General features: G+C 47.9%; 2 protein-coding genes and 1 long non-coding RNA gene across 6 annotated transcripts in view; 1 reads left to right on the top strand and 2 right to left on the bottom strand.

Moving 5' to 3' along the window:
- Positions 1-18,592, top strand: part of LOC113610607 (uncharacterized) — a 28,664-nt gene extending 10,072 nt beyond the window's left edge. Inside the window, exons 2-3 of one of the 2 annotated variants that reach the window (XR_003429145.1) lie at positions 254-717; positions 16,781-18,592. This is a non-coding gene — a long non-coding RNA (uncharacterized LOC113610607). Of the gene's footprint in view, positions 1-253; positions 718-13,174; positions 13,224-16,780 lie in introns of those variants that run through there. The other variant, XR_003429144.1, reaches the window with a different exon arrangement.
- On the bottom strand, positions 4,756-7,627 carry CCL19 (C-C motif chemokine ligand 19). 2 transcript variants are annotated; one of them, XM_027088912.1, is made up of 4 exons: positions 6,252-7,627; positions 5,424-5,550; positions 5,102-5,195; positions 4,756-5,011 (listed from the first exon to the last, which is right to left on the bottom strand). In XM_027088912.1, exons 1-4 carry the CDS (start codon positions 6,487-6,489, stop codon positions 4,991-4,993), a joined length of 480 nt encoding a protein of 159 aa, XP_026944713.1. In that variant the 5' UTR covers positions 6,490-7,627; the 3' UTR covers positions 4,756-4,990. The 2 variants fall into 2 exon arrangements, with proteins under 2 accessions (XP_026944713.1, XP_026944711.1); XM_027088910.1 differs by having other exon boundaries at positions 4,756-5,195.
- A 3,210-nt stretch (positions 18,593-21,802) lies between the features above and the next one.
- Positions 21,803-22,943, bottom strand: CCL21 (C-C motif chemokine ligand 21). Of its 2 annotated transcripts, none has more exons than XM_027088943.1 (4): positions 22,811-22,943; positions 22,590-22,710; positions 22,312-22,494; positions 21,803-22,249 (listed from the first exon to the last, which is right to left on the bottom strand). In XM_027088943.1, exons 1-4 carry the CDS (start codon positions 22,875-22,877, stop codon positions 22,225-22,227), a joined length of 396 nt encoding a protein of 131 aa, XP_026944744.1. In that variant the 5' UTR covers positions 22,878-22,943; the 3' UTR covers positions 21,803-22,224. The 2 variants fall into 2 exon arrangements, with proteins under 2 accessions (XP_026944744.1, XP_026944743.1); XM_027088942.1 differs by having other exon boundaries at positions 21,803-22,230.
- Positions 22,944-25,586: the final 2,643 nt, after the last annotated feature.

Here is a 25,586-nt window from a genome sequence, read left to right as displayed (position 1 = left end):
TGGGAATGGAGGTAAGAAGGTGGGCATAGTTGTAGGTTGAGCCCTTTCTCCACTGCTCCACTCCTGGAAAAACTGAGGCCTGAGCAGACCTTGAGAACCTGTGCCCACTTCCTCCCGGAGGCTCTGGGGAAGCAGGCTCCCCTTCTGCTGGAGAGGCCGGCCCAGGAGGCCTCCAAGGGGCATATCTGTGTCTGAGCTCAAGCACTGGGGTCCTGCCTGAGACCTTCAGCTTCTTCTCTTGTTTTTTTCCCAGCTCTTCCTAGGAAGCCAAGCCTTTCTACCTCATCTGGACATCCCAGCCCCCAGCCCTCAGCTTAAGTGCTACCCGTCAGGCAGACGGGCTGCAGTCTCAGCTTTGCCACTCACCAGCTGAGTGGACTTGGGAGATCACTCTACCTCTCTGTGCCTCCATTTCCTCATACATAGAATGGGACTAGTGATCCCCACCTCGCAGGGTTGTTTGAGGATGCAATGATAATGCACGTAAAGGACTCAGCTTGGAGCCTGGCACATGGTCAGCACCTCAAAGGAACGGTTTTCCCTGTTCTCTGAGGGCCACTTCCTCAGACCTGCACCTGCTGTACTATTTCCCATTTTCATTTAGGAGGTGGATCAACTCAGAGAGGTGGTATGTGTGGTAGCTAAGAGTCAGATTCTGGAGCCCGTCTGCCCAGCCAGGACCCCCAGCTCTGCCACTTTACCGGCCATCCAGCCTGGGTAAGTTATTTAACCTCTGCACCTCAGTTTCCTCAGCTGCAACATAGGAATGATAATAGTGCTTAAAGCAGTGCCCAGCACCTAGTAAGCACTAGTGGTGATATAGCTAGTACTACAGAGCCAAGCCCTCCCACGTGCACAAAGCCTCAGGAGCCATCACGAAAGTTCTCTGACCAGAAAAGTGCCTGTTTCTTCTGACAGAGGGCCTCTTGGAGGAAACTCCCCACTTGGGAGTCCTGCTCCCTTGTGAAGCTCTTATTCCCAAGGTTTTCTGGCTGTTTCTGAGTTTCCCGGAGGCCGGAGAAGGGGGTATGTCGTGGAGGCTTGCCGAGAAATTGAACATGAGATGATGAAAATCTGATCAAAACCGTATGGAGCTGGCTCTGACCAAACACTTAGCCATGTAACTGAGACAGCCTCCATCCCGAGAACTGGATGTGCTCCAGGTGTGAGCGGTGGTGGGGTAATCGTGGGAAAGGGTCATGTTCAATTCCATTTTCTGTTACTCAGATGTGTACTAGGCCTTGTTCTGTGCCAGGCCCTGGGCAGAGCAATGTTGGCAGTTCCCTGGGAACTCTATCAGGGAGCCTTTTTTTTTTTTTTGGGCTGAGAGGCTTGTGTGATCTCAGTTCCCCAGCCAGGGATTGAATTGGGGTCCCGGCAGTGAAAACACCAAGTCCTAACCACTGGACCATCAGGGAATTCCCCCGTGGATAGGAAGCTTTTTGTCTGCCATAGGGGTGGACAAAAAGGCTGGAAGCTCTCTAAGTAGGGATGTCAGGTCCCTTTAGGGAGATGTTGGCTGATGGGACCACAGGACTTCAGGTAGGGAAGTGTCACTCAGCTGCCTGCCTTAGACCTGTAGCAAGTGCCGTGTGTCCGAGAGAGGAAGGTGTCTACTTAGAGGCAGGCAGCAAGGCCCCCATATCCTGGTTAGGGAGCTAGGAGTCCACCCCACCCCTCAGAGAGCGGGCAGCTTCATCATTGTCAGGTAGGCAGGCCCGTCAGAACTTGAAATAAAGACTCAACACTTGTCAGTGAATCATAGTGAAACAGGGCAGGTGTTGATTAGATGAAATCAGAGTGCTGAGAATGTTTAAGTGGATCAGGACAAGTCACAGGTTGCTGGGCTAAGCCCTCCTGTGTCTGGCAGGGAGGTAAGGGAAAAAGACCTAGTGTCCGGGAGGGTTGGTGGCTGGGGGTGGGAAAAACAAGGAAGGAGAAAGCTGGGAGGAAAGGCACTGGCTGGAGAAGAGGTGGGGAGGGCTCAGGCTTCTTCGAAATTCTTCACCCTCCAGGCCTTCAGGGTCCAGCAGGGGGCTGTTCCAGCCACTTCACCAGCACCTAGATTATTTTCTTTCTTCCTGAACCTCAGCTTCCCCTTTATTCCCAGAGGGTGGTCCCTGGGGCCCCGGGAAGTGAAGACTTTCCTTTCTTTCTATTTTTTAAATAAATTTATTTATTTATTTTTGGCTGCGTTGGGTCTTCTTTGCTGCGTGCGGGCTTTCTCTAGTTGCGGCGAGCGGGGGCTACTCTTCGTTGCGGTGCGAGGGCTTCTCATTGCGGTGGCTTTTCTTTGTTGCGGAGCAAGGGCTCTAGGTGTGCGGGCTTCAGTAGTGTGGCATGTGGACTCAGTAGTTGTGGCTCACGGGCTCTAGAGCGCAGGCTCAGTAGTTGTGGCACACAGGCTTAGTTGCTCCGCGGCATGTGGGATCTTCCCGGACCAGGGTTCAAACCCGTGTCCCCTGCATTGGCAGGCGGATTCTTAACCACTGCACCACCAGGGAAGTCCGAGTGGGGACCTTTCTGAATGTGCATGACTTTGGGGAGACTGTGTGCATGCTGGGGAGGGTTAGCCTAAGATCCAAAGATTTAAGAATTAAGTCTTTGTTTGTAGGGGCTCTTAAAAATGAAGCCCCCTATCCCCCACCTGACAGATGGGGGAAGTAAGGTCTTGGAGGGGGCAGTGAGGAAGGGACTTCCCCAGAGTTGCACAGTCAGGGGCAGAAACAGGATTGGGGGATTGGGGACCGGGCATTGAGCTCATGACCTGTTCCTGCATCCCTGCCCCCCCCCCCCACCTGTGGCAGTGTCAGGGAGGTGGTGTCCAGGTGCCTCTCTCCTGGTAGCACCTCCTCAGTGCTCCCACCCTCACCTTCTCTACTCCATCTGTGTGTTTCTGCAAGTGTCCAGAGGGTGAGTTTGTCTCTGCCTCTGTGGCAGGCTGAACTTTGCTTGGTTTCACTGGGGACCCAGAAGGATTTGAGGGGATGTACCCCCTCCTCACACCTGTGTTTGTCCTCTGCCTGCTGCGGTGCAGGGCATAGGTCCAAAGAGTGTCCACAGCTGTGACCTCTGGAACTCCATGGCTGGCTGACTTAATGGATGGATGAGTTGGTGGGGGGTGGGTGGATGGATGGGTGGAGGTCTAATGGATCAGAGACAGCTAGATGGATGGCTGCATGCATGCATGAATGGATGGGTAATTTCCCACAGGTAGCGGAGCCAAATTTCCTGGCTATACCAGTTGTTCTTGCAAACTTTCCCCATTCCACCCACTCCTGTGACTCCAAGACCTGATTTATCTGAGGTTCTGGACACCTCGTCCTAGGAGCAGAGGTGAGGAAGAAGCTGCTATGCTCTCAGCTCAGTGAGGAGGGGCTGGCACAACCCCTTACTGCTGCTTCCCTTCCAAGTTTGCCCAAGCCTGCCCAGGCCTGTTTTTGTTACCAGATAAGGTATATGGTGTAGTGGTGGCCCCTGTTCCCAGGTGAGGATGCTCAGTCTGGTGTACTAGCTGTCATCCCAACCCCAGGGGCACAGACTTGCTGCTCCCAGCTGGACAGGCCCTTAGGGGCCATAGTTGGGCAACCAGCCAGCTTTCCCAGAGGACTTCCCGGGCACGAGGAGTTCATTCCTCCCAGAGCAGTCTTGTGAGATGTTCCAAGAGTCGAGGGCTTTTGTCTCCCAGAGCTGAGACTCCTTCCCTGTGACTCCTCTGGTCTCAGTGTTGCCTTGGCCCTGGAGCCCATGTGGCTATGAGGTGGTGGGGGTCCCCCCATGCTGAATCTCCCCAGCTCTCTGGCTGTTCCTTTTTCCTTCCTCTCCCACTCTGACCTCTGGCTCCCAGGTCTGTCTGTCAGTATCCCTGAGAAGCATGGCCCCAGGATTGCCACGTGGACCCAGATGGGGCTGGACCTGGCCCAGAGTGACTGGGTGAGAGAAGAGGGCTGGACTGGAGGTCAGATTCTCTATGGACAGATGGGCCCTCACCTCTGGCTGCTGACCCTTTTCTTACATATTTATCTGCTCTCAAGACAAATATTTATTGAGTGACTACCTTGTGCCAAGCCGTGTACTTCATACCAGGGAGACAGTGGAAACCAAAATAGACAAGATCCCTGTTCAGGAAGGCTGACAAACTAACAATTATAACTCAGCATCTTGAGTGCTGCAAGAGGAGAGGAGCAGAGGGCTCTGGGAGCTTGGGAGGGAGGGAGGCTGCCTAACCCAGTGTGCAGTCAGGTAAGGCTTCCTGGAGGAGGAGTCATCCAGACCCAGATGGGAAGCCAGGCAGGCAGAAGAGAGAGAAGAGTGTTCCAGACAGAGGGAATGGCTTGGGTGGATGGGTTCTTTCTCCCCAGGCAACAGAGTTGGGCCTCCTGGCCCTCCTCCAGCCATGAGAGCTGGTTCCCAACAACTCCCTTCCCCGCCCCCAGTGACACCAGATCCCTGAGACACCTGGATGCTTGAGCACCTGTCCTGGAGGGCAAAAACTCAGAGGCCTGAGAGAGTTTGGGTCATTCAGGGGACGGGCACAGGTTTAGTGTTGCTGAGCTGTGGAGTGTGATAGGGCTGTGAGGAGACGTGAGGTGGGGCCCTGATCATGGGAGCTGATCCTGAGAACACAGCATATTAGGTGGAGGTCGATGAGGACGTTGCTTGGGCTGCAGGGTGGAAACTAACCCGGCCATCCCACCTCCCCCTTCCTATCACAGTCCTCCTGGACAGACAGCAAACAGACAGCAGACAGACGGATTCGTGGGTACCAGCTGGGCTTTATTGGAAACACTGCAGTCTGGGCATGGAGAAGTTGTGCTTCCACCACACTCATCCACACTCACACTCACACTCCTGCCCCGCCCCAGCTGGGTCAGGTCTGGGGCAGGGGAGCAGGAGGCCTGGTCCTCCCTTCTGGTCCTTGGTTCCCCAGGGCTTCAGTGATTCACATTCTTTCCCTCAGACGCAGGGCTCCCTCTGGGGCTATCATGGGCTACCTGCTGTAGCGCTTTCCCTGGGGGAGGAAGGAGAGGCAAAGTCATGGGCTGGGGTCTTGGACAGGGGCTTGCAGGGAGGAGGCAGGGCTGGGGAGGGCCAGGCTTGCCTTGGCTGAGTTCTTCTTTAGTCTCTGGATGATGCGGCCCACCCAGGGCTGGTCTGGGGGTGCACAGAGCTGGTGACCTCTCAGGGTGGTGAACCTGGAGACAGAGGTCAGAGGTCAGAGAAAATAGAGCCCTGGAACCCCAGCTTCCTGGCAGACCCTGGTGTGAGGGGCAGCGGCTGGGGACCACACCTAGGAACCTGTTTCAGGGGCTTCCTTGCAGAGGTTGGGCTTGGCAAGGAGAAGAGCGATAAGAAGGTGGGGGTGGGTTTCCCCAGGGGCTGTTGGAGGAGGTGAGGTTAGTCAGGCTTGTCCCACAACTCACACAACGGCAGACACACTGCAGCCATTGTTGATGAGCAGGTAGCGATAGGCTCGCACCAGGAATCCAGGGATGGGGCGCTTGGCCACAGACAGGCAGCAGTCTTCAGCGTCGTTGGCATCTCCCAGAGCTGGGGTAGGATTAGTGTCAGGACACAGGGACACTGAGGAATGGAGGCCACAGCCCTCACTGGCATTAAGGATGCCTGTCTGTGTGTGGCGGCAGCTAGACCTGATTGATATTTGCTAAATATATTGAAGCACTTCTAAGCAGTTCGGCAAACGACCGCTGTCCTGAGCCCCACAAATGCCCTCCTGCTGCCCTGATCACCCCAACTTCTTTCCCAAGTCCTTTCAACTTCCCCACAAATGAAGAGCTCACGCTGGTTACAGTGTCAGTTGGGGGAAGGATGTGGGGTAGGGAAGGGGGTGGGGTGGGTAACAGGAGGGTGGCATTAGCAGAACTTAGGAGTTGTTAAATTTTTTGACCACTGTTAAATTTTTTGACCCTTCTTAGACCAGTGTCTCCCATTCTCTCCACCTTAAGAAAGTATATACTGTTCTCTCCCGCCTGTGAAACTGAGGCAGCAGGAAATAGAGCCTGAAGAGAGGGGGGTAGTCATAGGCCCTGGATACACCAAGAGACAGATACACATGGGAATTCAGGGACCCAGGTACACCGCCACTCACAGGCACACACACGGGGCACAACCCAGGTTCACTGAAACATGCAATCCTAACTCACAGAGTCCCTCACGTCCAGCGTCAAGCAGTCTGAGCCCTAGACACCCCTGCTACTTGCCCCCCACCCGAAGCCTCCCCTCAGCCTTACCAGGGGAGGTCCAGAGAATCAGCAGGCTGAGGGCTAGTAGTGCAGCTGCATGGGATGCCATGGAGGATGAGCGGAGACTGACTGCCAGCAAGCTGTGAGCGTGAGTGAATCTGGGCAGAGTCTGTGTGAAGCCGAGGCCTGGCTGGGAGTGGGTGAGAGTGCCGAGAAGTGTGGTGTGTGAAGGGGTCTGGGAATGCGAGAGTGGATGAAGCTGGAGGAAGCTGTCACTTCTACCCATTTATGGCCCGGAACTTTCACTTTCTCTGCTCAGAAATTCCCCTCCAAGTCCGTTCTGTGGATTCCCCTCTGCCCCCCTCTTTCTGATGGAAACTGACCCTGCCCTCCCTCTTTTCTTCTCTTCTGCTTTCCTTGGTTTCAGCTCTAAGAACCTAAGCAGCCTGCAGTCTGGCCAAGAGAAGGGGACCTTGTGCTGTCAGCTCCAGAGAGAGAGTCTGCACTATCACCTCCCTGGTGGCATTTGTGTCATCAGCCACAGGGCTGGCCTCTAGATGATGGTTGGGATGGAGGGGCCTGAGTGAGGAGCTGCGTGCCCTTCCCTAGGTTTATCCCTTATCCTCACTCTCTTCTCTGTGGTTCTTCTCTCTGGTGCTGGTGGTGATGTAGAAGACTCCCTGGTGCCCTCAGAACAACCATGGAGCCTGGGGGTAGCCTCCCCAGGTCATTACAGTGCCTGCCCATCCATGGGCTGGGAACCAGTCTCTCCCTTGAGACAAGCAGAGTTGAGAAGGAATGTTCCTTGGAAGGAGGCCCACCACCTCTTCCCACATCTCAGACCTCTGGGATTCAACCTCCTGACTCAGCAGCACTGTCCCTTTCTTGAGTTACCATTTTCATATGCCCAACACCTGGGTCAACAGAACAGCTGGAGGGAGCCTGGCCTGGCATAACTCCCTTCATCTTTCCCTTCCTCTGGATCCTGGAAACCAAGAGGGGATTTCTAAGGAGAGGGGGCTGGCCAGCTCATATTCACACAAATCCCCAAATTCCAAGGAATAGACAGATGGGGGTGGGGACAAGTGATTTCCCATCTTTATGAGAAAAACTGGAGATAGATCAGAAGTCCTCAGAAGAGAAATTAATATGTGGGACACCCATTCACCCATCCCTACCCAAGCTCTGAACCCTCTTTTGGATGGGAGAGTGTTTCACTCATAAGTTTCTGACTTATTTTCCTTTCCATCCATTAATAATAATAGTAGTAATAGTATTTCTGATGTTTACTAGGTGCTAGACTTCATACCAAGGACTTGACCACTGTTACCTTGCTTAACTTTCCCCAAAAAACTAGGAAGTAGTTTTTTTTTTTTTTAATAGATTTATTTATTTTTGGCTGCGTTGGGTCTTTGTTGCTGCGCGCGGGCTTCTCATTATGGAGGCTTCTCTTGTTGCGGAGCATAGGTGCGCGGGCTTCCGTACTTGTGGCTTGCAGGCTCTAGAGCACAGGTTCAGTAGTCGTGGCGCATGGGCTTAGTTGCTCCGCGGCATGTGGGATCTTCCCAGTCCAGGGCTCAAACCCTTGTCCCCTGCATTGGCAGGCAGATTCCTAACCACTGCTCTACCAGGGAAGCCCTAGGAAGTAGTTTTTATTATTATCATATTATTATCTCTTTTAACACATAAGGAATGAGGCTCAGAGCACAAGGTCACAAAGGAAATAAGTGTCTTGAACTGAGGCATCTTTAAGATTTACACTCTTTCCTACCATCCCACACTGCCTGTCTGCCACTGATCACACAACAGCACAGGGGAGTGAGGCTCTACACATAGCATGCCTAGGTTGGGATTTAGATTACATTACTTGCTAGCTGTGTGACCATGTGCAAAGTATCTAGTTTCTGTGTCTTAGTGTCCTTATCTGTAAAAGAGGAATGGTAATAGCTTTTAATAGCTTCTTAGGATTAAATGAGGTAATCTGAGCAAAACCCTTAGTTTAGAGGCTGGTACACAATGAACACTCAATATTAACCATTATTATTATTCTATCCTTTTATTCAGATGTCTGTCAGTGCATCTATCTCTCCATCTTTCCATGGATCCTTGTCTTTATGGTGGTTCTGATTATTCTCTGTTGCCCCACCCCCGTCCATTCTCCACTCTTCTCTGCCCTGCTCTGTTCTCTAGAAGAGTGACCTCTACAGACAGTATTACTCAGGATCCCTTATCCTTTAGCTTCTGTTTGGGCTTGGCCATGGGAGACAGCAGCAGGATATAAGTGGTAGGAGAGAGAGGTTGGGGTATTAATTCTCCAAATCCTTCATCTTGCTATAGTTCTGACAGTGAATAATTTACTCTGTGGCAGTTGTTCTTAAAGAGTGGTCTTTGGGGGCTTCCCTGGTGGTGCAGTGGTTAAGAATCCGCCTGCCAATGCAGGGAACATGGGTTTGAGCCCTGGTCCGGCAAGATCCCACATGCTGTGGAGCAACTAAGGCCGTATGCCACAACTACTGAGCCTGTGCTCTAGAGCCCACGAGCCACAACTACTGAGCCCACATGCCACAACTACTGAAGCCCGCGCACCTAGGGCCCGTGCTCCGCAACGAGAGAAGCCACCGCAATGAGAAGCCCATGTGCTGCAACGAAGAGTAGCCCCTGCACACTGCAACTAGAGAAAAACCCACGTGCAGCAACGAAGACCGAACGCAGCCAAAAAAAAAAAAAAATTAATTAAAAAAAAAGAGTGGTCTTCGGACAGCAGCATCAGCATCACCTGGGAGCTTGTTAGAAATGTAAATTCTCAGGTCCTACTCCAGACCTACTGGAGCAATCCGTATTTAACACACCCTTGATGACTCTGATACATGCTGAAGTTTGAGAACCACTGATCTACAGTTAGCTTCTTTTGGGCTGCCTCCTCTCCGTGGGTTTATCTCTGAGGCTCCCAAAACACTGTTCCTTCCTCTGACCCCTTCAGGCCTTGGTGTGGTAATGGTTTCCCACTATTGCTGAACCCTGAGTGCCTCACTCTTCCTTGTTGGTTCCTTAATCTTGACCCCCACCTCTTAAATAGCCCCTTTATTAAAATCTTTCTGGTTAGACTTTTTTTGAGTGTGCCATCTGTTTCCTGCCAGGATCCTAACTGATACAGTAAATGGTACCAGAAGACATCCCAGGAAATAGATTTCCAAAATGGGATCCTGGGATTGTGTTGCTCATATATTTGCTGAGCGCACAAACCTCCTTGCATGGGGAAAGAGGACACGAGTAAATCCAGAACATGAAGAAGCATCACCATCACTTAAGACTATCACTAAGTGAGGTGCAGTGTGGGATGCCGATGGAGGGAAAGACATTAGGAGATAAAATGCCTCAGGTACTTAATTGCTATGGCCGCAAATGGTGATTTCAAAGGGTCTTACATATATGGTTGGGTGGGCTGCCTGTTTCTGATTGTGCTGGCACAATTACAGAAGAAAAAGAAAATTTTAAGAACATGAAATTCTATAACTGATTCACTTTGTTATAAAGCAGAAACTAACACACCATTGTAAAGCAATTATACTCCAACAAAGATGTAAAAAAAAAAAAATAAAAAAAAAACCCAGTAAAGGTTAAAAAAAAAAAAAGAACATGAAATTCTAATTCAAGTTATGGGTAGAGATTCAGACAACTTCTATGGAATTTTTTTTAATTGAAGTACAGTTGATTTACAATGTTGTGTTAGTTTCTGGTGTACGGCAAAGTGATTCAGTTACATGTATATCTATGTATCTATTCTTTTTCAGATTCTTTTCCATTATAGGTTATTACAAGGTATTGAATATAGTTCCCTGTGCTCTACAGTAGGTCCTTGTTGTTTATTCATTCTATACGTAGTAGTGTGTATCTGTTAATCCCAAGCTCCTAATTTATCCCTCTCCTCCTAATTTATCCCCCTTCACTATGGAATTCTTAAGTCATCTTTAATTTATGTGATCCATAGCCACATGGCAGATATGGCTCAAACCCCAAAACCGATTGTATGTGTGGTAGAGTTGCAACACCGGATAAATGCACAACCCCACCATATTCCTAATATTAGAATAAGCGCACTCTTGGGAAGGAGAAGGACTCTGAGACTTGGGATGGGGACATTTAGGCAGAGATGAACAAAGCTGAGAATTTTGGACCTTTTAATTCCCTTAAACCTTCCTTGCTGGCAGAAGAACACTCCTCCCCCTGCAAACCATGAATGATCCAGCCTTCCCATCCATTAAAAAATATTTTTAATAACTCCCTGGCAAAAGGCATGCAGGGGTCCTCTTCAGGATCCACCCTCACCACCCTTCATAGCCTCCAGGCCCATAGTGCGAGTTTGATTCTAACATAGCCTGGATGGGAATGTACAAGGTATGCTCCAAGAACAATAGCGTGTACACTGAAGGAGTTGCAAGAACTTGTCAACCGTATTGGGAGAATCTCGGGGACCAGTGTGGACAAATTTGTTGATATGTATGCCCTTATCCAGGATTTGGGTATTACTGTATTAGCTGAGCACCTGGGAATGGTGTTAATAATCTGTTGAGTTGGTTACTGGAAGCCTGGACTCAACAGTGGCCTATGATCAGTGAGGCTGGGGTGCTAGAACCTCACTGGCATATTGTAGAACAGTCTTCCTCAGAATTTGAGGTGCATATGATTCACTGGGAGGTCTTATTAAACTGCAGATCCTGATTAAGTAAGTCTGGGTGAAGTCCAAGATGTTGTGTTTCTAACAAAGTTGTAAGTGATGCTGATGCTGCTGGTCCTCAGAATATACCTTGAGTAGCAAAACAGAGGAAAGAATGCAAAGGTTACAGAGATGGGAATGTTGGTTGCCCCTCTTATGTGCAACCACTAACTCTGAAGGGTCCAGGAAGATAATTCCTTCTCCAAGGCCATAAGAAAAGCACTGGTGATGAGAACACTAACTATGAAAAGCACTGTAGTGGTTTCTTTTTTTTAAAAATAAATTTATTATTTTTTTAAAATTTATTTTTGACTGTGTTGGGTCTTCGTTGCTGCGTGCGGGCTTTCTCTAGTTGCGGCAAGCGGGGGCTGCTCTTCGTTGAGGTGCGGGAGCTTCTCGTTGCGGTGGCTTCTCTTGCTGTGGAGCACGAGCTCTAGGCACGTGGGCTTCAGTAGTTGTGGCTCGCGGGCTCTAGAGCACAGGCTCAGTAGTTGTGGCGCATGGACTTAGTTGCTCTGCGGCATGTGGGATCTTCCCAGACCAGGGCTCGAACCCGTGTCCCCTGCATTGGCAGGTGGATTCTTAACCACTGCATCACCAGGGAAGCCCTGTAGTGGTTTCTTTAGTAGGCAAGAGATGAGGATGGGAGATGTTCTCTTGGGACTGGGCAATCTCATTTCAAGGAGAATAATGGAATCTTTGAGTGGTAGAGTCTAGATGCTCACCTTCTGAGCAATAAGATGAATGAAATTATTAAATAAGCTGCAGGGACAAGTGGTAATCATTGTGCTTTGCCCATAAGGATCTGTGGTGGTAGCTAATTGATCATAGTTTTCCTAGGAATGAAATAGATGGACAACTTACTGACCCATATAAGTGTAAAATGTCTAGGCCTGGTAGGGAGAAACTTGATTCAAATTGTATTGGGGATTTACAGTGTTTTACCCATTTCCTTGACCTAGATCAGTTCCCCAGACCTGAAGCCCCTTGACTGGATGGTGGGGGTGGGTGGGAAGGCTTGAGTCTTTTCACAGGTGGACTCTATATATCTTTCTTCTAGTCAGTTGTCCTCAAAGTGTGGTCCCTGGACCAGCAGCATCAGCATCAGCTGAGAACTTGGCAGAAATGCAAATTCTTGGGCTCTGCCTCAACTCCATTGAATCAGAAACTCTGGGAATGGCCTAGCAATCTGTATTTTAACAAGCCTTTCTGGTGATTTTGATGTATGCTAAAATTCGAGAATCACTTCTCTAAGCCTTCCCTAGAGAGATCTGTAGCCGTTTGCCAGGGTGAATATGAATGGTGAACAGAAAATATTCAGATCTTTGGGGGATTATTAGATACTGTCTCATGTTAATACTAGTCTTGGGGACCCAAAACCCCATTGTGGTCCACTAGTCAGAGTAAGGGTTTATGGAGTTCAGGTGATAGAAGGATCTTGGTTCAGGTCCATCTCACAGTGAATCTGTAAGACCTATCCAGTGGTTATTTCTCTAGTTTCAGAATGCATAGTGGGAATAACTATACTTAGTAATTAGCAAGGTCTCCACACTGGTTCCTTGACCATGGAGTGAGGAAAATTATGGTAGGAAGGGCCAAGTGGAAGTCCTTTGAACTGTGCCTGCCCCACCATGTTCCCCCCTACAATAGTAAACTTAAAGCAATGCTTTGTTGCTAGAGGATATGCATAGAATAGAGCACCTTCAAAGACTTAAAGATGCTTCAGCCCTTGGTATAGCATATTACAGCTAATAATCTAACACGTGCCTTCTTTCTGTAGCTGTCACTTAAAGACCATTGAAATCCATTCGTTTTCTATAATGACAGAAATACACCTTCACTGTTTTACCTCAGGGATATTATCAGCTTTCCTGCTCTGATTATCATAAGATAATCTGGATATCTCACAGAATATCGAAGCAGTCCTTTAAACTGATGACATTATGTTTACTGGCGCACAAGAAATAGCAGTCGCCCTAAATGCCTCAGTAAGACCTATGTATGTCAGAGGGAGAGAAAGAAATCTTCCAAAAATTCAGGATCCTGCAACATAGGTAAAATTTCTAGGCGATTAGAGGTAGGGAGAAGCTGAAAACCAGTGATCTGGGGAATGTTGCACATTTACCGTGAAGAGGCACAATGCTTAAAGAGCTGTTTGGATTTTGGAGGCAACATACATCATAGTTAGGTGTAGTACAGCAAAATATTTATTGGATATGGCATAAAGCTGACAGTTTTTTTTTTTTTTTTTTTGCAGTACACGGGCCTCTCACTGTTGTGGCTTCTCCCGTTGCGGAGCACAGGCTCTGGATGCGCAGGCTCAGCGGCCATGGCTCGCGGGACTAGCCGCTCCGCGGCATGTGGGATCTTCCCAGACCGGGGCACGAACCCGTGTCCCCTGCATCGGCAGGCGGACTCTCAACCACTGCGCCACCAGGGAAGCCCCAAGCTGACAGTTTTGAATGAGGCCCAGAGCAAGAAAGGGGTCTGCAGCAGGTCTAGGCTCTGGGGAAAAGTTGCCTGTCTACTTGGGCCTTATGACTCACAAATCCAGGGAATTTCAGATTGTCTGTGGCAGAGAAGGGTGCGACAGGAACCCCAGAAGGAGCATTACAGGAAAGACCCTTAGGGTGTTGGAGTAAGGACATACCTCTTCTGCTAACGATTATTTACTCTTTGAAAATCAGTCCTGATTTGCCACTGGGCCCTGGTTTAAAACTCAGACTATAGATCACCCAGTGACCACACAACCTAGGGTGTTATCTATAGCAAGTCATATAGTTGGATGTGCATGGCCAGCGTTCCACTTCAAAGGAACATTGTACATTTGAGACCAGGCCTTAGAAATTTCAGAAGGCATGAGTAAAAGTGTGGGGAGGTGACTCAGATTCCTACTTTTATTGTTTTCTGCTTCTTCTTCTGATTATACTTACGCCTTCATGGAGAAGTTTTCTATAAACAGTTAACAGAGAGAGGAAGTGTATGGTCTTGATTTTCAGATGGGTCTCTAAGGTATGCTGGCATCAGTCAAAAGTAGACAGTTGCTTACATTCAGGTGTGGCCCTGAAATACAGTGGTGAAGGGAAGTCCTCTCAGTGGGCAGAATTTCAGGCAGTACATTTAATGTCCACTTTGTCAGAAGGAGAGATGGCCTGAAGTTTGGAGCTATACAAAATCATGTGCAGTGGCTTCCCACAACAACCTTGCCCTCACCTCTGTAAATTGACCCTTCACTAAATTCTTTTCTATTAAGACTTTTGGGTCATGCCATTTGTTTCCCTCCAAGGTCTTATATGATACAAGAGTATAGTGCAGAGCTGGCATAAAGGTTTCACATAAATTTCAATACTGTCTTCCTGGAATGCCTGTTGGGAAAGATTCTGAGAATCAGCAGCAAAGGGTGAAATAATGAACTAATAATAAACAAGGGATTTACACCACATTCATTCAATAAATATTTATTGAGGGCGTCCTATGTTCCAAACACTGTTCTTGGCACTGGGACACAACAACATGGGCCAGATAGTGTAGGGCTTTGTAGGCCATTGCAGAGTTTATGTTCTACTCTGAATGAGTTGGGGAACCTTTGGAGGGTTTTGAACAGTGACATGATCTGGCATGTGTTAAAGGCTCCCTGTGGCTGTCGGATGGAAGATAGACAAAAGTGGTGCAAAAATGGAAGCCTGGAGACCAGCTTGGAGGCAATTGCAATAATCCAGGGAGGACATGAGGTTGCTGAGAGTTGGTGAGAAGTGGTTAGATTCTGGAGACATTTTCAATGTAGAGCCAGTGGGCTCTGCTGAGGGGTTCAGCATAGGATATGAGAGAAAGAAGAGAAAGAGAGACAGAGAAAATACTTCAATGTTTTTGGCTTGAGCAATGTGATTGTTGGAGTTATATTTACCAAGATGTGGACGACTGTAGAGGAGTGGGTTTGTGAGAAGGTCAGGAGCCTTGTTTTTTTTTTAAATTTTTATTGAAATATAGTTGATTTAGAATGCTGTGTTAGTCTCAGGTATACAGCAAAGTGATTCAGTTGTATATATACAGGGGACTGCTGGTCCGCTGGTCTTTTTTAGATTCTGTTCCGTTACAGGTTATTACAAGATATTGAGTATTGTTCCCTGTGCTATACAGGTTCTTGTTAGTTATCTATTTTATATATAGTAGCATGTATATTTTAATCCCAAACTCATAATTTATCTCGCCCTCCAGGAGCCTTGTTTTGACTTTTTAAGATGAAGCTGCATTTTGGACATATAAGTGGAGATGTTAAGTACGTAGTTGGTAGTATGAGTCTAGAGTTCAGGGGAGAGATTCTAGCTGAAGATAAAAATTTGGGAGCATATGGATGGTATTTAAAACCATAAGACAATGAGGTCATCAAGGGAGTGAGTGTAGATAGAAGGGGTCAAGTTCCAAGGCCTGGAGCTCCCTAACACTGACAGATCAGGGAGAAGAAGAGGAATCGGGGAAGGTGACAGCTGTCAGGTGTTCTGATGGTACCTTCTATCATGGCAAAAAGGGGGAGGGCATAGGCCCTACGGGTGGAAGGTTTAAGGCACCAACTCCCCAGCCATTGGTTTAAATGATCCAGTGGTGGGGTGGTGGAGACCAGGGAGGTGGGTTTGAAACAGTTTCTGACCACACCCATAGAGCCCTCAGTGTGCTACCTGCTTTGCCTAGTTCACCCTCTTCTCAGCCACGTGGACTTCTTGGGGTTCCTGGTTCAGTGTGAGTTTTGGACAAATCTCCCAGCTCAGGGCAGTTCAGCTCATCTTGGCACCACACTCTCCCAAGGAGCCCGCTCAGCCTTCATGCTCCCTGGTCTGATCAAATCCATGCCGCAGGGGTGGGAGATCTTGGGTGGAGGGCACTTTAGCCATCGAGGCAGGTAAGGCAGCAGCGAGGCCGGGAAAGTCAACCAAGGCCATGGTAGGAGTGGGAGTACCAGGGAGTAAACGGTTGTGGAGAGCATCTCGATTAGATGCTTAATAAATGTTTGTTGAATGGATGAATGTGAGTATCAGGAGCTGTGTCCCTGGGGCTGAGCGTGACTGGTGTGCCCGTCATCCGCGTGTGTGTGTGTGTGAGAGTGAGAGAGAGCGAGAGCTGTGGCTCTGTGTCCACGTCTGTGCCTGATGTGTCTCCTCTCCCAGGCCTGCAGAGGGCGCACCAGCCTGGGAAGGGAGGCTCTGGAGTGGGCGCCGCTCTGGCTGAGGGGTGGGTGGGCGCTGGCGGGTGGGGGGTGCTCTAGCAAGGGCGGGATGCGGCCCTGACCCGGCGGGCTGCTCAGAGAGACTGAGAAGGGCGTTGGGCCCAAAGTCCGTGGGCCTGGCACGGCCTCTGGTGCTGTCCCCGCTCCAGGCCCCAGCTGGTCCCGAGGCCGAGGGTCCGGCCCCGGGTCCCAGCGCGCGGGTCCCGGCACACGGGCGGAACGTGCAGAAGGGAGACTCGGGTTGCGGGTGGGACCCGCAGCTCCAGGACCTGGGGTCGGCGTGGGCTCGGGAAGCCCCCGAGCGGCGATTACCCCGGGCCGAGCACAGCGGCTGTCCCGCCAAATCTCTGCCACTCGGGCCCCTGAATCCGCGGGTGCTCGGCTGGGCAGGCTGGGACGCATGGGCGGCCGGAGGCCGGTGTTTTTCCGTGAGTATTTGTCTTCCCCACCCCAAGTATTCCCAATTTATCCTGAGGCCAGGACGCCCAACGTGGAAGACAGGAAGCAATGTTTGTCTTAAAGGCTGAAGGAAGTTCACATTACCTCCGGGACTTCCTTCGCAACATAAATAACCCGCACCCGATTGATTCCTTAAACCACGTAATTACGGTGCCAGCTCTAAGAAAGGTTTCTTTCAACCTTTAGGTTGAAACCATAGGCTTTCAAGGTTTATTGAAAGCCTAACTGTGTGCCCGGCGCGACGCTCGCTCGGTGCCGGAGGATGAAGTGCTTTCACCTGGACAGGGACGGAAAACGAGTTTGTCCTGCTCATCAGTGGACATGGGAAAATTCTAGACCCCTGGTCTATCATGAGACACATTTGAGGACAAATAAAGGGGGAAAAAAAAATCCCAGAAAGATGAAGGAAATGAGAACAGTAGTGTTCAACCCACAAGCCTGTTTGCCTTTGGAGGACGGAGGACCGCGACGACGATGCTGCCTCCTAGTGGCGGAGTCGGGCAATGAGGCCAAGTGGAGTTTAACATCCCGTCCGCTGTGGGTATTCTGAACCGAAATTGGCGCCGGCTGCTCAGGTAATCACAGGTGGAGTTCGGTTATTCATTTAATATTAGATTGAAATTTATTATTAGCACAATCCAGGACTCTAAAACAAAAGTCTTCAAGAACATGGCATCAGAGTTTCCCTGGGGTGTTTTTGTTTGCCACCAACTGGGAAATGGATTTCTTGAAGAAAATGAAGTTTTCGGCTTCCTGACATAGCTAGCTAACACAATCTCTGTAGGGGAACTGCAGAAGAGCCACCGCTAGAAGAATACCAAATATAGGCATTAGAAAAAGGCTTGGCAATTTCAACACTCATAAAAGTCGTAATTCATTGATGGCAAAGGAAAGATACATTGATGATTTTTAACAAAATAGCATCACTTTGTCCCCAAATACAAGGATAAATAACACCTGGACATGCAAAGAAAAAGAACTTCACAAAAGAGGTCAGTTGAAGCTGAAGACATTTTCACAGGTAAATGATTAAAGCTAGGAAACAAATTAATTTTGAGCTTTCATAAATAGCAAGTATAGACCCAGTCCCCCTGACCTTCCTGTGCCATAAAGCTGGGCAGAAGATGCCAAATATGTCAGTGGTGCTGTGCTGGTAGCCCCATAGTACCCCATTTTTGAAGATGTCAAAAGAAAGATCCTGTCATTGGTGATCATGTCCCTCTAATGACTGATGAGTAAAGAATGAAATAGTGGCTAGCGAACATGTGGCCCAGGTACCATGGAGGGAGAGGAGTGTTAAGAAATCTGGTTGCTCAGTTTGGAATTAGTTTCCAGTTCATATGACTGAGGTTGTTAAGACATTTCTATTAGCTGTAATTCTGGGAGCTCTTACTAGCCCCATCCATCCTTTACATTTGTGTTAAAGAGGCCCTTAAAGGATTTACAAAGAAGGAGTGAGCCAGGGGAAGCAGAAGGCTTCAGACTTCGAGGCAACACTGACAAGAGGGAGCTGGCCCACCATTTCGTAATTGTGTGTGGGTGTGTTATCATTTCATGGAAGAGATAGTGCTGAAATCATTTGAAAACATGGTATTAGTAATTTTCTGAATGGCACTGAGGGTGACATTGTTAGAAGATAGTAATTACTGTTAAAGGAAATTCCAGGGGTTACAGTGAGTTTTCATGTTTGTTTGATGATGGTTTTGTAAATTTGGGGGATGACTGATCTTTGGAATTTTTTTCTTTTCACATTTCTAGTAAAAGCCATTAATTGTCTTTCTGTTGAACACTGGCAGACTAGTATTCAGTAAAATATTTCTTTTTACTGTATGCATGAGCATCAATTTGGAAGTCCTCCAACTTTATAATTTCATTTTATGCTTTATACTTATTTTTACTGAAATATTTACTTATCTAAACAGCAATCTTCTGGAAAGTTACTTTTATCTCCCCTCCCATTCGGGTCTTTGTGATTTGATGCCTTTACAAATGTATACACACACCAGAAACATTTACTTTATTTATTTTATTATTATTATTATTATTTTTTGGCTGCACTGGGTCTTTGTTGTGGAGCGTGGCCTCTCTAGTTGTGGAGCGCGGGCTTAGTTGCCTTGTGGCATTTGGGATCTTAGTTCCCCGATCGATCCCACGTCCCCTGCATTGGAAAGCGGATTCTTAACCACTGGACCACCAGGGAAGTCCTTAGAAACACTTACTTTAGTTTTAGTTGGGGCTCAAGAAGGAGTGAAAATAAATTCCTGTGTTTAATTTGCCATCTTTACCCTGAACTCCTACTTGTCTTTGAATTCGGTGGTGTTGATCTTTCCCCCTGTGGTTTGTGTTTTATGGTTTTATGTTTAACAAGTTCTTTTTCTACCTCAAGGTTATAACCACCCTCACCTATATTGTCTTCTATAACATATATTTTAAACATTAGGTCTTTAATCCTATGATGAAGTGTTTGAAAAATACTGAGGCTATGATAATGGGAAGGTAGAGGTATTTTAAATAAAGGAAGAACAATTTGAATCTTTATGAAAAACAAAAAGCTCAGTGACAAAAGGAAAGTAAGCACAGTACGCTACCTTGCTCTGCAGTGAACAACATTTACATGGTCATCATAATGTAAATTCTGATCATCGTCTAAATATAGTGGTATAGCTATATTTAGAGGATAGGGTGACAGGAGAAGAGGGTTCGTAAGAGAGCTAAATCTCCACTTTTTATAATAGGAAGTCAATAGGTAACTTAAAAAAAATTTTAATTATTTGGTTGCGCCGGGTCTTAGTTGCAGCAGGTAGGCTCCTTAGTTGTGGCTCACCAGCTCCTTAGTTGTGGCATATGAACTCTTAATTGCGGCATGCATGTGGGATCTAGTTCCCTAACCAGGGATCGAACCTGGGCCCTCTGCATTGGGAGCGTGGAGTCTTAACCATTGTACCACCAGGGAAGTCCCTCAATTGATAACTTTCAAAATAGGTAAATGAAGAAACAGAGGTATGAACAAAGTATTTAGACATATGGCACTAAGTCCTAGAGGAAGTAGCTTAAAAGTTGCAGGAAATGGTTGTTCAGAATAAGCCTTTTGTTACTTTCTGATTTTTTTAAACCATGAGTATGTATTATTTGATTTTTTTGAATTATGGATCTTACAGAAAGAAGAAAGAACAGGACAGTATTGTCAAAGATGAAGGCAGAAAAGGAGAGTAGGGACTCATTCTCTGATAAGATAGATATTATATTGCATGCTAATCAGGGCAGGGCTTGAGGCAAATACCAGCTATGCAGTGTGGCAGGATAATTTAGTGAAATATGAAGTTTTGTTTTGTTTTGCCTATGTTTTCCTTTTTTTCTCTTTTTGCTGATGATTTTCTTTTCTCTTTAGAGCAAGCGAGGGTTTTGGTAGGGCTGAGAGTAGTAGCACCCTGATATTAGAGTCCCTTCTGCCTTTGTAAAAGTCTAAAGCAAACCTGGGAAGAGGTTATACCTTGGAGGGACTGGGAAGAGGGAGGGTTTTGGAGAGAGTTCTTGAAGACTGTGGAGGGGATTGGTGTGTATGTCCAGCCAGTATAGGCAGTGGGCTTTAATCCTTGACTGGGATGAAGCAAGCAAGCCACCTGAGTAGATGGCTCTGGGGAGATGTCTGGGGAAGCTAGGTCCAAGCCTGGAGGCTCTCATAGCTGAGCTCCCATGGCTCAAATGTGGCACAGAGCTAAGAGTTTGAGAGTCCAGGACCTGGGGAGTCATACCTGCTGGGAACACAGGGGCCAAAGCATTCACTGGTGAGACTGATGTCCAATGATGGGATGATGTAGAGGGCATGTAGGAAGCCTCTCCTGTGCCTTGCTGTTTCTTTGACCTTTGCACAGCCCTTGGCAGATGGGACCCCAAGAATGCCAGCGCTCCGGTGCAGGGGCTTGGAGTAGGTTCATTGAAAGAACATTTTATTTTATTTTTTGGCCATGCCATGCGGCTTGCAGGATTTTAGTTCCCTGACCAGGGATTGAACCCCAGCCCTGGCAGTGGAAGTGCCGAGTCTTAACCCCTGGACTGCCAGGGAACTCCTGAAAGAACATTTTAAAGTACAGTAAATCTTGAACATCTGAGTTTGTAGACTAAGATCACACCTGCCGCATGATGATAGGTAGGGAGCATCCCGTGTCTTCACTGTACTCAGAAGGAGCAGAGAGCAAATATTTTAATGACTATAATAAGCGGTAAGTGCTGTGGCATGCTCAGGCCCCGGTAGAAGGAGAAGGTGGTGGCAACCACCTCTAGTTCCTTGCCCCTCTCCCAGGATCTGTTCCCTTCTTTCCCACGTGGCCTGGCCCCATCTAATGGTCCTCTCTCTCCTAGCCTAAGGGCGAAGCGGGGAATTGGAGGATCTCTGCTCTGGGGAGGGAGAGGTAGAGGAGAGTTAGACTGGAGCCTTCTTGGAGAGGAGACTAATTTACATCTGAGTTCTGGGGTTCCAAATTCCTGCCATTGGAGACTTATTCCTTGGCCTCAAGAGGTTAAAGGGGCTAAAGTGCCCCAGGCCCCACCTAGGGGAGAAAGGAGAAAAGGGAAGGGGAGGATGGATGCTTTCCCAACTGGAAGGAAGCTGAGGGAGGAATAGAGAACTCAGGAATAAAGAGCACATAGCCCCATCAAACAATAAGGAGAGGCCATAGACCCTGCTTCACTGGTCAGGGCGGAAGGGAGTCCTCTGGGGTCTTTGGGAGGAGATAGGGGCTCTCGAGGGCTCCCAGGGCTGGAACTCTGCATAGGGCAGGTTTCAGTAGAACTTGTGTTCACCTGTGTTACAGGCAGGCCCAGGCTCCCGCCTCCCTCCAGTAGACCCCAAGGAAAGGGGAGGCAGTCCCCGGTGAAGCTGGGAGTGAAAGAATGCTGGGCGGAATCAGGGAAGGGATCTCTTCAGGGTCTCAGAGGCCTATGGAGCTGTTGGGGACATGTGCCTGGGATCCACTGTCTCTTCATTGGCAGGGATTTCTCAGAGACCAGGGGCAGCCCAGGTCCCACCCTGCCTGTCAGCCTCCCTTTTATTGCCCACAGGTCTGGGCACCTGGGAAGCAAGGAAACTCTTGGGGTGGGTGAGGATATAGAATTTGCCAGCCTGAGCTCTTGGCCAGGACCCCAGAGTGTGTGACTCCACCCTGTGGTGACAGTGGCTTCTCTGTGGACACAAACACACAGGAACAGATACTTGGGAGGAAGGCCAGAATGGCTGTTTATTCAGTTAGGTATAAATCATATTTACAAAGACGAGGTGGGTGCAGTGTGGAGCACGGTCAGGTCCAGGGCCCTGGGTGACCTTTCCTCAGAGGGGACAGTCCTGCTGCCACCTCTCACATTTCCTATGGGACTTTCCCTTCTCTGCCTCTCTAGGCCTGGCCTGATGTGGGCAGCTCAGCCGTGCAGGGTAGGGTGGGTATACAGAAGGGGTGGTTGAAGCTGGAGAAGGGGTGAGGGGAGGCCAGCATGGGGTGGCTGCTCTGGGCCCCCTGAGTCCTCCTTCTCTCCTAGCCCACCTCTTGTCCCTTGGGCTGGGGCTCCAAGCCCTGATGAGACTGGTGGGGACCTCCTGGGCTCCGGGCTCGTCACTGGGCTATGGCCCTCTTGGGGTCTCAGTCCTGGGAGGGCAGAAGAGGGCTTTGAGGGGATGATCAAGGCTCCCCTTCACTTCCCACCCCCCGTCCCTTTAGCTTCCTTACCTCTTACAGCCTTTGGAGCTCTTTCCCTTCTTGCCAGACTTGGTGGCCCTCTTGTCCTTCTTACAGTCCTGGGCTGGTTTCCATGGGGCTGCTGGCTTGTCCAGACGCTGCATCAGCTGCTGCACCCAGGCCTTTTTAGGGTCTGCACATAGCTCTGGCTGAGAGCGTTTCCGAGGTGAGAACCTAGGGTTTAGGGGTTAGCAAGCCTGTCTTAGTCTTGCCCATCATGCCTTCCCACTCAGCTGCCAGCCTGCACCCACCCCCTTGTACCCACTTACAGGATAGCTGGGAAGGGGCAACCCAGGCTTGGTTCCTGCTTCCGGTAGCTGCGGACAACGTGGGTGGGAATCTTCCTTAGGCTGTACTTGAGGCAACAGTCCTGTGCTCCTCCATCACTGCCTGCAGGTGGGGTTCACAGGGAGTGAGGGGCTGCTTGGAGGCTCCTACCCCGGCCTCTCCACCCCCTTGCCCCCATCCTAGGCAACTCCCTCCTTGATACCTTGGGTCTGGGGGATGCAGAAGGCCAGAACTAGGACAAGGATGCTCAGAATCAGCGACTGACCCATGGCCACGGTAGAGCTCGGGCGAGGTGGAGAGCTCCAAACTGGGGGTCTGTGTGTGGGCTGGGACTGGTGTGCCGCCTATTTATGCAGGCAGACACTTTCACTTCCCCCATCCCCAGCTACTCTGTCCAGGCAAGTATAGGGATCTCCCTCCTTTTCCTTCCTGAAAGACAGATCCTGTCCTGGCAACCAGCCTCACTAGTATGCGGAAATGAAAACTTCACACAGACATTCAGTCCCCCAAGCTGCCTGAGTCTACCTCCTCAATATTAGTTGAATCTGAGAGGCTCTCCTTTTTTTTAAAAATTAAAATTTTTTTTAAATTTTAATTTTTTTGGGCTGTGCCAGGTGGCATGCGGGAATCTTAGTTTCCTGACCAGCGATCGAACCTGCGCCCCCTGCAGTGGAAGCGTGGATTCTTATTAAACCACTGGACCACCAGGGAAGTCCCTGAAAGGCCCTCCTTCTATCCCCAGCCACTGTCTTGGTGCAGGCCTTACCGCCTCTCCTCTGGAACACTTGTTTCACTCCAGGCTCCACACTCTCCTGTTCCTTCAAGCAGGCTGAGGACTGTTCCTAAAATACAAATCTGACTAATGAATTGTAAGAGTTCTTTGTACATTCTGGATAATAGACCCTTATCAAATATATGATTTGCAAATATTTCCTCCCATTCTGTGGGTTGTCTTTTCACTCTCTTTTAAAATTTTCATTGGAGTACAGTGGCTTTACAATGTTGTGTTATTTGCTACTGTACAGCAAAATGAATCAGCTATACATATACATATATCCCCTCTTTTTTGGATTTCCTTCCCATTTAGGTCACCACAGTGCATTAAGTAGAGTTCCCTGTGCTATACAGTACATTCTCATTAGTTGTCTATTTTGTACATAGTATCAATAGTGTATATGTGTCAATCCCAATCTCCCAATTCCTCCCACCCACCTCCCTTTGCACCTTGGTATCCATACATTTGTTCTCTATGTTTCTATCTCTATTTCTGCTTTGCAAATAAGATCGTCTATACCATTTTTCTAGATTCCACATATATGTGTTAATATATGATATTTGTTTTTCTCTTTCTGACTTACTTCACTCTGTATGACACTCTCTGGGTACATCCACGTCTCTACAAATGACCCAATTTTGTTCCTTTTTAGGGCTGAGTAATATTCCATTGTATATATGTACCACCTCTTCTTTATTCATTCCTCCGTTGATGGACATTTAGGTTGCTTCCATATCCTGGCTATTGTAAATAGTGCAATGAACATTTGGGTGCATGTGTCTTTTTGAATTACGGTTTTCTTAGGGTATATGCCCAGTAGTGGGATTGCTGGGTCATACGGTAGTTCTATTTTTAGTTTTTTAAGGAACCTCCATACTGTTTTCCATAGTGGTTGTATCAGTTTACATTCCCACCAACAGTACGTGAGAATTCCCTTTCCTCCACACCCTCTCCAGCATTTATCGTTTGTAGATTTTTTGATGATGGCCATTCTGACTCGTGTGAGGTGATACCTCATTGTAGTTTTGATTTGCATTTCCCTAATAATTAGTGATGTTGAGCATCTTTTCATGTGTTTGTTGGCCATCTATGGCCATCTATGGTTTGTATGCCTTCTTTGGAGAAATGTCTATTTTGGTCTTCTGCCCATTTTTGGATTGGGTTGCTTGTTTTTTTGATATTGAGCTGCATGAGCTGCTTGTATATTTTGGAGATTAATCCTTTGTCGGTTGCTTCATTTGCAAATATTTTCTCCCATTCTGAGGGTTGTCTTTTCGTCTTGTTTATGGTTCCCTTTGCTGTGCAAAAGCTTTTAAGTTTCATTAGATCCCATTTGTTTATTTTTGTTTTTATTTTCATTACTCTGGGAGGTGGGTCAAAAAAAATCTTGCTGTGATTTATGTCAGAGTGTTCTGCCTATGTTTTCCTCTAAGAGTTTTTTAGTGTCTGGCCTTACATTTAGGTCTTGAATCCATTTTGAGTTTATTTTTGTGTGTGGTGTTAGGGAGTGTTCTAATTTCATTCTTTTACATGTAGCTGTCCAATTTCCCCAGCACCACTTAATTGAAGAGTCTGTCTTTTCTACATTGTATATTTTTGCCTCCCTTGTCATAGACTAGGTGACTATAGGTGTGTGGGTGTATCTCTGGGCTTTCTATCCTGTTCCATTGATCTGTATTTCTGATTTTGTGCCAGTACCATACTATCTTGATTACTATAGCTTTGTAGTATAGTCTGAAGTCAGGGAGCCTGATTCCTCCAGCTCCATCTTTTTACTCTCTTGATAGTGTCCTGTGATGCACAAAATTTTAAAATTCAGTTTATCTATTTGTCTTCAGTTGCCTGTGTTTTTAGTGTCATATTTAAGAAACCATTGCCAAATCCAAAGCCATGAAGATTTCCCCTTATGTTTTTTTCCCCCAGCTTTACTGAGGTATAATTGACAAAATTGTATATATTTAAAATATACAACGTGATGATTTGATATATGTATACATTGTGAAATAATTACCACAATCAAGTTAATTAACACCTCCATCACTTCACATAGCTATACCTTTTCCTTTTTTTTTTTGTAGTGAGAATGCTTGATATCTACTTTCTTAGCAAATTTCAAGTACACAATACAGTATTATTAACTACAATCACCATGCTGTACGTTCGATCCTCAGAACTTAATCATTTTATAACTGAAAGTTTGTAC

Source organism: Aethalodelphis obliquidens, unplaced genomic scaffold, assembly GCF_003676395.1.
Source record: "Aethalodelphis obliquidens isolate GAN/ISIS:26980383/991018 unplaced genomic scaffold, ASM367639v1 scaffold64, whole genome shotgun sequence".
NCBI lineage: Eukaryota > Metazoa > Chordata > Mammalia > Artiodactyla > Delphinidae > Aethalodelphis > Aethalodelphis obliquidens.
Note: the sequence above shows the minus strand (reverse complement) of the source record. Positions and strands in the feature narration are given on the sequence as shown.